This window comes from Solanum tuberosum, unplaced genomic scaffold (genome assembly GCF_000226075.1).
Source record: "Solanum tuberosum cultivar DM 1-3 516 R44 unplaced genomic scaffold, SolTub_3.0 scf00042, whole genome shotgun sequence".
Classification (NCBI taxonomy): domain Eukaryota; kingdom Viridiplantae; phylum Streptophyta; class Magnoliopsida; order Solanales; family Solanaceae; genus Solanum; species Solanum tuberosum.
Window position 1 is genome coordinate 518,462 of NW_006238967.1, and position 13,215 is coordinate 531,676.

Below are 13,215 nucleotides of genomic sequence, written 5' to 3' on the forward strand. Positions count from 1 at the left end.
ATCTACTTTGTTAATATATTTTTAGTTAGTTTATAGTTTTCAATATTTAGATATATTATTTCAAATTTGGGCTTGTAAAATTTTGTAAATATTTTATTTTGTATTAAGATCGAAAGTTACAATTATATTGTTATAGTTTTTCAAATTCGAAGTTAACAATTTACTTTGTAAATATTTTGTTTTGTATTATGTTTGAATACTACGGGCACTGGTCTACAGCCCGTAGACACTTCTACGACTAGTAGGTCTCCTTCGTAGAACGCGAGGTAACAAAAATAACTAACACTGGATCATTCCTACGAGCACTTCCTACCGCCCGTAGAGATTTCTACGACTCGTCCTATTGAGCCGTAGACCTTCATCTAAGACTTGAATTTTCCAAAATCTATCTTAGATTCTACGACTGCCATTCTACGACCCGTATAACTTCCTACGATCTGTAAGTAGGGTCATAGAAACCCGCACCAACAACTTTTCCTAGCATTTTCTTTCCAAACTCAACGTACCAAATTTTGAGGTGTCACACAGACGCGCAAAATTAAATATATTTTACAAAACTAATTATTTATTGTAATACTGTACCTTTGTCATAATTCCCCGGATTAAAGGTAGGTTTACTACTCTTATCTTATTTTTATTTTTTTTCTTAACAATCAGAACAAATGTGGAAAACAATTATTTTTAAAACATTTCTCTTAAGCTACAATTTCTTAAAAATAATGCATAAATTTCAAACATGAAATGTTTTCGTATTTAAATTGTATTGATGAAATATTTAAAACGAGAAAAAAGGTCGATCTTCATATTTGATATATATTAGAAATATAATTACTTATTATTTTTCAAACTACTTTGTTTTATTGATTTTTATTATTAATAATACTTTTTAATATACAACAATTTAAAGTGATAAACAAAAAAATAATTTTTAACTAAGTGAATAAAATTAATACCAATTTAGTTGCTCGTGTATGTGGTTGAATTAGAAAATAATGCTACTAAAACATATTCATGTTTCCTCATATTGAATTTCAACTTCGTAGATTTAGACAAAATCTAATTATTTTAAACTCAACAAATAAATTACTGTAAGACGATTGACATTTTAATCATTAATAAGAAATTGTTTTTTCTTATTTCGTATATAATTATTTATCAATTTTTTTGTTGGTGAATATGTCCACATGGGCCCATTTTCATTTAGCAATTATGAAAGGGAAAAGTGTATATAATAGCAAACCATTAATTCAAATTAAATGTTATAACCATAGTTTGATTTAATTGTACTCCATAGCAAATTGTTGCTATGTCGCCTCTCTCCTGGTGAAGCTCGCTCTCCACTCTCGTTCTCGCTAGGCAGTCTCCCTCGCCTCTCTCGCTTTTATACAAACACAAATGTAATAAAATGCGTTTGTGTTTGTATAAAGCGAGAGAAAATTGTATATATAAATATATTTTCGTTCCCCTCTCCCAGATCTCGCTCGCACTCTCACTCGCCTCGCTCACTTTATACAAACACAAATGTATACATTGCGTTTGTGTCTGTATAAAGCGAGAGAAAATTGTATATACAAATACAAATGCATATATTTTCGTCATATACACTTATGATTATACAAATACTATCTTCTTCTACCCAGTTTTCTTTTGTCTTTCTCTCTTTCTTGCTTTATACAAACACATATTATACAATTGATCTTTTGTATATGTCTACCGAAACAGATTATACAATTGCTTTTCTTTTGTAATATGTATAGCGAAATATACATATTTATGTTTGCTATGGAGCGCAATTATACAAACTATAGTTATAGCATACAAATATGATTTTTTATGTTTGCTATATGTGAAAGTTGCTCATTATCAAACAATTCCAAAGAAAGAGGTCCAACAAAAAATAGATCTAAAGCTACTTATTTTTATCAAAAATAACAATAATAATAATAATATCAAATGTTTGGACTAATTTATTAGGAGTTATTTGGTAGAGTGTACTATAAAAATTATGCATGCATTAATTTTGTATGTTGGTAATATCTTGTTTGGAACACCTTTTTAATATATGTATAATTAATGCTACACTCTATTCTCTATTGATGTGTGTATTACTACATGAGAATCCATGATATTAATAATGTAAGAGGATTTAATGCATGCATTAATATGATTAAAGACTTAATTGTCTCTCAATATTTTTTTTATATCTTTTCCACCATATTTGAGGAGGGTATCTTCGTAAATATAAATATATATATATATATATATATATATAATATTCCTAACTTAGTTTGTGACTTTTTCGATTAGTTGTGACTTTTCTGATAAGTTGTGACTTTTTTTGAAGGGTTGTGATTTTTCAAAGAGTTGTGACTGTTCCAATGAATTGTGACTTTTTCAATAAGTTGTGACTTTTTTTGAAGGGTTGTGATTTTTCAAAGAGTTGTGACTGTTCCAATGAATTGTGACTTTTTCAATAAGTTGTGACTTTTCCAAAAGGTTGTGACTTCTAAAAAGGTCATGACATTTTCGATAAGACACAAAAAATACTTGTTCATACCACCCTTTGTTGACTATAAATAGAGGGGATTCCTCTCATTTTTTTCAACCACATTTTTTTTAATCTTCTACTCTTCTTCTTCTTGCATTTTAAAAGATTTCGTGTGATTTATTGTCATTGAGTGAGTTCGAATAAGGATGTAAGTGATGCCTTTGCTCTTAGTATATGTTGATTACTGTCAAGTTGTGAGTGGAAAGAAAGATTTCTTTTTGGTGAAAACAGAAAATGTACATTTTTGTCGGTGTATTACTTGTGCCATTAGTTGTATGACAACTTGGTGCTGCCTTTTCTGCAATAATTTTATCATATCAAAATTAAATCAGTTGCTAATAGTGGTCCATTTGTAACTTGCTAAGTGCATGGTGTTTTATTTAAAAAATATTACTAGACTGGTTTAGAGTCGCCACTTAATTTTTAAGAAAAATCAAGAAAACTATTGTTTTCAAAAGACTAAAACAAAAATCTAATGAAAAACTTAAAAGGGGGTTCGGGGTTCTTATTAGCATTTCGGGAAGGGTTTGAAAGCACCCGAAATGCCCGCTAACACGCGGTTATCCGGTAATTAACTATTTGGCTAAATTTATTTGACTTAACTTGAATTGCAAAAATGAACTTATTTTTATATAGTTAGGACCATTTTAAGGGAGAAATAGAAAAATATTGAAATATTATTTAAGTAAAGTATTTTGTAAACTTATTTATTTATTTTTTAAGTCAGGTGAAAGACGAATAATTTGGTTAAGTGATTAATTCAGAATAAGTGTCTTTTGGGGATTTGAAATTTTTAAATTTAAGATTAATAACAGATAATAACGAGTAAACAAACACAACAAGGAAAGGAGGGAAAGAGATTTTGACCCAAATCTGGTTTTCCTGTCCGCTTGGGCCAGAATATTGGCCCATTTTCGTTTTGGGCCTTTGGCCCATTCGAGTCATCTGCACCTGTCCTAAACTAACAGAAAATAAAATATTGTTTGGGCCTTAGGCTCAATTTTTTCACCTGTCCTAAATTCTAGCAAGACAATAGATAAGTGGGCTTGGGCCCAAAAAGTAACAAAATACAATTTGCAACATAACGGATGGGCCTTTTAAGCCTCCTCTTTCATTTTTCGTATACACCTAGTGTATAGAAATCTGTATCAGCTCTAATCCCTGTTCGTCAATTTTTGAAGGACTTGTTCTTCTTTCAAAATGACCTGTTCGCCGGTTTTAATGGCTGACTGACTCGAAAAAGGAATTTGAGCCTTTACGGCTCTCTCGAAATGCAATAGGAAGGAGATAGGAGTTCGTGGTGAACTCGGGCAAATTTCACATGCAAGACAAAGAATGAGAATAAATAAATAATGAATCATGATTTAATATAAGAAAGTGCCAAGTAAATTGAACTTATATACCACCACACTTCAATTTTAAACACTGTAAAAAGACAAGGGGTATCACAAAAAGGACCCTAAATCCACATCTATGATATTTCAATAACCTTAAACGACTAAGCCTATAGTCAGAATTGAGCAGATACAAAACTTCAGCAATAGATAAATTAATGCCCCATCCTAAAATTTCCAATTTGAAATAATTAAGCCATGATCAACTAGTGGTCATGTGGCTTTGAATAAACCTATCACACCCAACAGTAAATCAACAACAAACAATTAAAAGAGCAAATATTCTAGTGATAATAAGTAACAGAAAATAAATGGGTCAAAACATGCTTCTCATCACATGAAACGATGTAACTACACTTCAAAACGGGACATATGAGGCTATGAAAAAACTAAAATCATAGAAACAGTCTACTATAAACAACATTTAACTTATCTTGACAAAGTAATACACATAAACAATCTTTTCCTTCTTAACCAACAGGGAACTCCAAATAATGAGGTAAAGGTAAACACCTTATGCTCTCATGCAGTTAAGCAAGATAGAAAATAACTTATGTGATACAAAAATGAACCTAAATGCTTTAACATGCACAAATCAATCAAAATAATATTAATAAGATAAGACACGAATTCACATAATTTCAGATATGAACAATAATGAAGGGATTTTAACACCTGCAAATTAATGAAGGAATGTGGGAAAGGATAAACATGTTTAGCATATTTATAAGACATAAGTCTAGCAACAAGATGATAATGAGACTAACAAATCAGGGATTAAAAAAAATGGAGGAAGAACATGCTACTGCCTCCAATAAGCAATAAATAATGCAACATACAAACTCCACATCGACTAGCTTAAGATTCTACCTCTAATACTCACGAAAACAACAACATTCACAAGAGCACGCCTTATGCCTCAAACAACCAAAACACCAACTCCACTCAATCACTCGGCTACTACATAAGCAATGAACCGAGAAGAATAAAGGCAGTCGAGAAAGGAAGATAAATAAATTAACAAACAAGCTTCAGCTCATCAAAGCAGCACATCAACTAAAAAGTCAAAATTGAAATGAAGTCTACCTTTTTAAGTGCAGCGAGCTGAGACGAGACGAGTTTAATAGCGACTTCACCACCAACTTCAAGTCTCAATAGATTCTGGAGAGTGATGAACAACTAAAGGAATGAAACCAAGAATCGAAACTAGCCTCTTCTCCTACTTTGAGCGTATTTTGTATATATTCTCTACTTTGTTCTAACATCTTATAAGTTGTTCCTCTTATGTGTTGTAAGTTTTTTTTTTTGGCCAACTTTTCTAACCCTCACAATGAAGATGAAAGGAGGTTTAAATAGAGGAAATCTAGGGTTAAAAAAAAGGGGGGAAATCTGGGTGGAATTTTTGGATGGATTTCGAATTTGAAATTCGAATTTTTTTTAGAGGACAAGGGTTGAAAGCTGCAATTCGTACCATTTCAAACGGATTGATAAGGAGGAACGTTGATTTTTTGAGCAAGAACGAACTCGGAAGGAGATCGCTCCACCCGGATATTCTCCCACGTTCTTGTACAGAGACGATAAGGAGAGAGGAAAGGGCCACGCGGCTGCCCAATTTTTCTGGACTGGATCGCGACTTCGGGTTGATTTGAGGTTCTGGGTTTGCAGGTCGTTGGGCTAGATCACGATTTTTCTGGATTCTGCTCGTTGTATTGAGGAAGAAGACGTGAGTAAAGGGGGTGGGGTCGGCTGGTATTGTTTGCTGTATTGTATGTTGCTGGAAATCGTTGGTGGTCTTTTGGGAAAATAATTGGGCTGGGAATATATATTAAATTGGGTCTGCTCGGCAGCTGAAAAGAGGGAAGAAAGGCCCAGAATTTGGTCCTTTAAATGGTCCAATAAGGAGTGAAAACGTTGGTCATAGATGGGTTAGATCTTGGAGTTTAATTTTTTTTTAGCTAAATTGATTTAAATTAACAAATTCGGCTAAATCCTAAATAAAATGAATTAATATAAATTAATCAATGAGCTTCTTAATGTTAACGAAATAAAATAATTAACTTAACTATAAACTAAATAAATTAAAGTATAAACTATTAATTAACCAAATATTTAACAAAATCTTTTTGAGAAGGTTTTCGAATATTCATAAACTATACTAATTATATACAAATTTATATAAAACATATATATTATATAAAAATTATAAAAAGTGACAAAAATAACTTGAAAAATATTTTGAATTTTAAAAAGTCAATTATTTCAAATCATTTGAAATTTAAGAAGCTTGATGATTATTTATATTGTGGAGGGCCAAAATTGGGTGTCAACACATGGTAGTGGTGTTAACTCCCCTTTGATTATATGCTTCAATGTTCTACCACCAATAGAATAATTAAGCAAAAAGAGGAGAAATTTTATCTTGAGGATTACAGGAAACGTATCTATCCTTTCCCTTCACTCAATATTTCTCTGGTGTCTCTACGTTGCGTTTTGTACCTTCACCTTTTCTCTTATTTTTTAATTGTTTGTCAAAGAACACACCATAATTATTATTGTCAAAATGCGGTTGTCTTTACCTCCCCCTTTGATAGTGATCTTTGATGTTTGAGTGAACTGCCTTGTTTTTTTTTCCTCAGAATTGTTGACTAATGAACTTCTCGATTGGCACTATCGAAAGACCATCAATTTGGATAATATATACAATAATCAAATAAATTTGCATGAATTAATTAGCTCATCCCATAATTTATGAATTCAAATGTCTGTAAATTGAACTAAATAACAGACTAATTTTTTCATTTGTTCGTCATTAATTTCCTCTTCTTTGTATGTTCTTCCTTTACCACACAATATTTATTGGTGTGTATTTGACATCAAATCTACACCTCCTCTATCCAGCTTTATATATATATATATATATATATATATATATATAGGTATGTATTTGTATTTAAATTAATTTATTATATATGTCACAAATGTATCATCAAGATAACAAGATCTTTTAACTTCAAAATATATTATTTTAAATTGTTTCGAGTTCTTTTTTTTTTTAAAAACTCACAACAAATGTGAAAATATGTGAATATATATGAATCATTTAAAAATTATCATTTACAAAATAAATTTATTTTCAATAATATGGAAGAAACATTTTCATTTTGTCCCTACACTAAATTAAAATCTAATAACTATATAAAAATATAGCAACATTAATTAAAAGTCCTATTTATATATGTTAGTATAAAATTTATTAGAAATACAACTATTGCACATTAATTCTTTAGTTATAACATTATAAATTCTCTTAGTTATTACTAATTATTGCAAATGTTATTCACACTCTTTAACATTCTTTAGTTATGAGATTATGAGTTCTCATAGTTATTACATTAATTGTTTCTATATTTCATCTTCTCTTATCTTAACTTTTGACCAATAATTTTTCATATTATTATACCGACCCATATATGTGATAACACAATGCTGTTATTTTTTCTTAAACGAATCATGCTTTATTGAATAAATTGAAAATTGCTTACAAGTATATGAACTACATCTTTGTTCGGTGTAAGATAAACAAGTGATTATATATATGATTTCATAGATAAAATATATTCTTTAATTTCAACTTTTAGTTTTTCCGATTAAAAAAAAGAAACATTTCTCAGTTAACTATGGACAGTCAGATAACTAACTTTGATTTATTTACACAGTCAATTGAGAAGTCAATATGAGAGCCAACACCAAGAATGTCATTTATTATGTTATAACTTATAAAATAAAAATTAATATTCAAAAATTAGTTCTAAAAAATAAAATGTAGTTATTCTCTTCACATGTTCATATGACATCTAAATAGTTACGTGAAATACACGTGCAAACAGTTAGATGACCAAAAAAATACACAACAAATATCGTCTATAAGGTAATATTATTGAGATACGACCAATTACATGATTGAACCTCAGCAAATTGAAATAAATATATTCATTTAACTAATAAAATTTTCATTGACCATCTTCATAGGTTCGCGTGAATAAGAGATATATATGATGATCCACATTGAACATTCATAAAAAAATCTGCAATATTATTGTGTGCAAAGCTTATTATTCAAATCTTCACTTAAATAAGCAATAATATTTACTATAACATATTTTTCTGAATTGGTAATCACGTGCAATGCACGTGTCCAAAAACTAGTATATATATATTAAAAAATATGCAATACATACTATTTCTGCATAATTAGTGCAAGCATAACTAATACAAAAGTTACAAATATAAGCATTTTGGTGTAAATTTTAGTGTTTTAAAGCTCCAATCCTATACCATTTTTACACTATTTTAGTGTGTGAATAATGTCACACCAAATTTGATATGACACTATTCATCCACACTAAATCACTTTTACAATATTTTAATATTCTTTTCATTGAAAAAACATTTAAATCTAACATTTTATAAATAAGTCCCTAATACACTTAATTATTTTTATGTAATATAATTTTATAATATTAATTTATATCTTAAAATTGTCGTATATAATTAATTTTTGTTTATATAATTTTTAAAATAAAATTTAAGTTAAGTTTTATTATAAATTATAATTGGATAAGTACAATTAGTCTATTATTGTGCAAACTTTTCGTGAGTCACGCTCTCAAAAGAAAAAATATTTTACGATGAAACAAGAATCATGTTGAAAAAATGTTGAACGTGCATTCAAAATTTTGCAATTATGTAAGATTTTTAATAGTATTTCATCAGTGATTTCACTTTTATTTGTATTATCAATTATTATGTATAATATTTGCTAGCAATTTATATTATATAAAAATTACACATAAGATAATTATATATTAAATAACTATATAAAAATGAATTATATAGGTAAATATATGAAAATAGAAGAATAATATGTTTTATGAAATAAGAAAATAATACATAATTTTAAAGAAAGAAGAATATATATACAATATTTCTTTTTAACGTAAAATTTAGTACATAGGATTGAAGTTAATTCACACATAAATTAGTGCTGACACTATTTTAATATAAGCTTTGATATTATAAATTAAAATACTTTAATAATTTGACATTATTTTTACACACAGTACAGATATCAAACCGTCTTTTATCATAAAATAAAAGAAAATAAAATAATAAAAAAATCAATCCTATATTTTGTTACACCCCATGGATGTAAGTTGTAACTATTTATTGTAGGAGTAACTATATTTATAGAAAAAAAAAACAGAAAAGAGAAGGATCAGAAATTTGTCGCAGAGAGGCATTTATTTTCCTTGGAGTTTCGAAACCCTAAAAAAAAGCTGATATCGCCATGGAAAATCTTCGAAATTAGGATTTGGTGTTTCTCTATCTTAATTCTTAAGAAGCAAGTGCCAAAACCCTAGGTCGTAGGGTTTGTCATCTTCGACAACAAACATGTCTCTTTCACCTTTGGAGTATTTGTACTTTACAGAGGACTCCATCAAAGAGTTGAAAAATGGAAACACTAGCTTCAAATTCGCTCAACCACTTCCCACTCTTCGCTTTCTTTATGAGCTCTGCTGGGTTATGGTATTCATTTTATTTATTTATTTATTTATTCAATTTTAATTATTTGTGTTTGGTTTTAGATACTTAGGATTATTTGGAAGTTCCATTATTATATAATTGAGTTAAATTCATTCTTGTTGTTGAAACATTAGTTTGTTATTTGCGAAGATAGTGATCTTTTTAAAGAAGTCCGATTATGTACAAAAACCGATTAATAGATAATTCACTACTAATTTAATCAATTTGTTGAACTAATAGTTGGTTTATCTGCAAAAAAAGTGATTTTTGACAAGTTTGATAATTTAAAAAATCCATTATTACATAATTGATTGAAAACTTTATTCAATTTATTGAAATACTTGGTTAGTTGCTGAAAAGGTGATTTTTTTGACATGTTTGATTATTTGGAAAGTCGATCAATAGCTAATCGATAAATTATGGATCCTTTTGGGTGAGATTAGTTGGTTATTTGCTGCAAAACACTTGTTTCTGTTTGTAAATTTATTGAATTTAAAGCAACATACTGATTAGATCATGTAAAAAGAATTCAAAAAAAAAACAGGCCCTGAAAGGATATTTTTGTTAGCATTGCTTTTCATTGGTTTGTTGCTTTGAGGTCTGTGAATTGATTGTTTTGGGTTGTTTTGGGTGTTCAAGGTTCGAGGTGAGTTGCCTTTTCAGAAATGTAAAATGGCATTAGAGTGTGTGGAGTTTGTGGATTATGCATCCCAAGAGGAGCTAGGATCGAGTTTGGCTGATATTGTTACCCAACTGGCTCAGGATGTGAGTTTTCCTATTCCCTTTTCTTCTTATTGTCAACTATTAATCCTGAAATTATTGTCCATATTTGTTTACTTTTTGTCTCTTAATATGTGAAAATAGACTTAAATGAGGGGTACAAGGGTATCTTTGTACGCCACATTCACTTGCTGCTCTGGACATCAAACAAACACCACTTGATTTTGGCTTATAAACCTCCAACCTGAAACATCAATTTCTTTGTTGGAGTTCTATGAATTCTATTTCTTAGTATGAGCTTAGTTTGATGAATTGATGAGTATATTTAGTCAAATATCGACTTGTAAAAAGCTCATTTCAGTAGGTCAAACTTGACTATATGTTGTTATGACTAGCATTAGTGGCACTAGGTACAGGTGGAAAATAGGAGTAGTTTCTCAGGTTTTCTGTGGTCATTATCAGGACATATGTGTGAGTTACAATAGGATGCAGGTGAGTGTAATTGTAATTGCAACAGTGAAGTAGCTAGATAAGCTCTCTAGGGACATATAGGAGCACTAAGTTATCCTTTGGGACCATAGGCTTAATAGAAGCCGGTGTATAGGACATTAGAAACAACCAATCTGCTGCGAAGTCCAGAGCAATCAGACTCGTAAGATCTGAATTTCGCTGGTTTGAGTTAGTTCCAAATTATTGAATTTAGATTGCTTTTGTGCATGTTTGATTTTGTAGATCTTTTTGGATTTGATAACTCAGCTGGCAGGTCAAATGCCGTTGCATATATTTCCTTTCCTTTTGGTGTTAATTTGAGCTTGTAAATCATTATAGGCTCCCTGAATAGTTAACCAGGCATGCATTTTCGATTTTGCTTTTTGATGTAAATACACAGCACCATCTTAGAGATGAATTATTAATATATTTATGTAGTTTTTTTTAAAAATGACTTCCTCATCACACCTATATTGTGTGTATCACATCCCTCTTATTTATGCCGATATGGATATAAAATGCTAAAACTAACAGTTTTGAGTACAACCTTTGATAAGATAAATGATTTTATTAATGGTGGAGAAATCTCTCATAGGTGTATACTAAAAAGTAGAGAATCTACTACATAGTATGAATCTCTACGAATGACACCCAATATGCTATAACTATACCATGAGGTCACTATCACTCCAAAAGAAACTAGAACTGAGGCTATTCCTCCAATGTAAATAGTTGTTCTCTGTACCTTCGAAGGCTATTCTATTTTTCTCCTTCCAAAAGATCCACGTGGGTTTTAGCGGGGCTACATGTGATGCTATGTCTAACTAATAAGTTCCTCCATTGTTGCATGACCATTGTACTCGGAATCATCTCATCCCGTCACAAGTGAGTTGCTAATTGTAGAGATGTGGTTCATATCTTCACCTCTACATTTGCACATAAAACACTCGGGGGTCGTTTGGTGTGATGGATAAGAGGGGTTAATCCCAGGATAATTTTTGAGTACCCTTTAATCCACCGTTTGGTTGCAAAGGCTGGGATAGCTTATCCCAATTCCCAGGATTAACAATTAGTACTGGGATAAGTTATCTCTCCAGGGAGGTGGAATAGTAATCCCATGATAACTTAAAAATAACAAAAATACCCTTCTTAAACTCTCATTTATACACCACTTTTACATTCATGTATATTAACATAATTTTTAACATTTATAATAACATTCACAACCTTAATTATTTGTTGTTTTTATAATAATATATTTTTTAATTAAAAAATTACATTTTATAAATATAGTTTTAATTTATGAATACATGATAAGTTGGATTTATTTGCCTAATTCTTATGTTTATTTATACTTTGATTTCTCTTAAAATGTTCACTCCAATATTAAATTACATATTTTTCAAAATTAAATAGTTTATTACTCACTTAAAAATTATATTTTATATATCAATTAAAATGTAGATAACTTTAGTGATAAAATTTCTTTTACTTTAATAAACTTAAAATGAAAGTTTTATTTTAAGCTAAATAAGATGGTAGTTAAGATGACCCTTCGGGGTGGCCCAGTGGTTTGGGCTTGAGACTTCCATGTTGGAGGTCTCAAGTTCGAAATGCCTTGCCAGCAAAAGCAAGGGGTATGCCTTCTGGGTCGAGCTCGTCGCACCGGGCTTGCCTAGTGCGGGTTACCTCTCCTATGTGGTTTGCGAGCTATTACATAGGAGCGGGGGTTACCCTGTGCGCACCCAAAGGGTAGCGGCTGCGGGTTTCCCTTGTCATAAAAAAAGAAGAAGATGGAAGTTAAGATGAAAATTTTATTTTTAAGCTAAAGAAGATGGAAATTTCATTTTTAAGCTAAATAAGATGAAAGTTTTATTTTAAGTTAAATAAGATAAAAGTTTAATTTTAAAAACACACAACACAATCATGGAAATGCATACACAAAAATATTTAAGCTAAGCAAGATGAAAAATTTATTTGTAAGAATGAATAACTACAGCTTGGAAATAAAATGTACAAAAAAAACTAAATAAGGTGGAGGGTATTTTTGTAAACAAACGACTTATACTTGAAATAATGCAATGAATATAAGTTTGAATACGACAGACCAAACAAGCAATAAAAACTACTCCCAGCATAACTAATCCCAACATAACTTATCCTAGCATAAATAATCCCATCATAACTTGTATTCAAACCAAACGTCCCCTTACACATATGTAATTTTTTTTCATTTCTCAAATTCTTAGTTGTCAGAATCACCCTCTCGTTGCACAAGTAAAACACCACACATTTCTTCGTGCTAGGGATTGAAACAGATTAGTATGGAAAAATTGATTCCCCGCTTCCAAGAGCCTATGATTATGACTTTTTTGAAAAACGATCCGTCTCCTTGCACCCCAACCTTCATGAATCTTGAATACTACACTATGCTTTAAAAACACCTCAACGGCTCAACCAGGCCTTGTAATTCATCTTCTT

General features: G+C 30.2%; 1 protein-coding gene across 1 annotated transcript in view; it reads left to right on the top strand.

Moving 5' to 3' along the window:
• The first annotated feature begins 9,192 nt into the window (after positions 1–9,192).
• LOC102606042 (THO complex subunit 2) overlaps positions 9,193–13,215 on the top strand; it is a 57,637-nt gene continuing 53,614 nt past the window's right edge. Inside the window, exons 1-2 of the mRNA XM_006343116.2 lie at positions 9,193–9,528; positions 10,165–10,290. Coding sequence (XP_006343178.1) covers positions 9,394–9,528; positions 10,165–10,290 — 261 coding nt within the window. The 5' untranslated portion in view covers positions 9,193–9,393. The remainder of the gene's footprint in view (positions 9,529–10,164; positions 10,291–13,215) is intronic.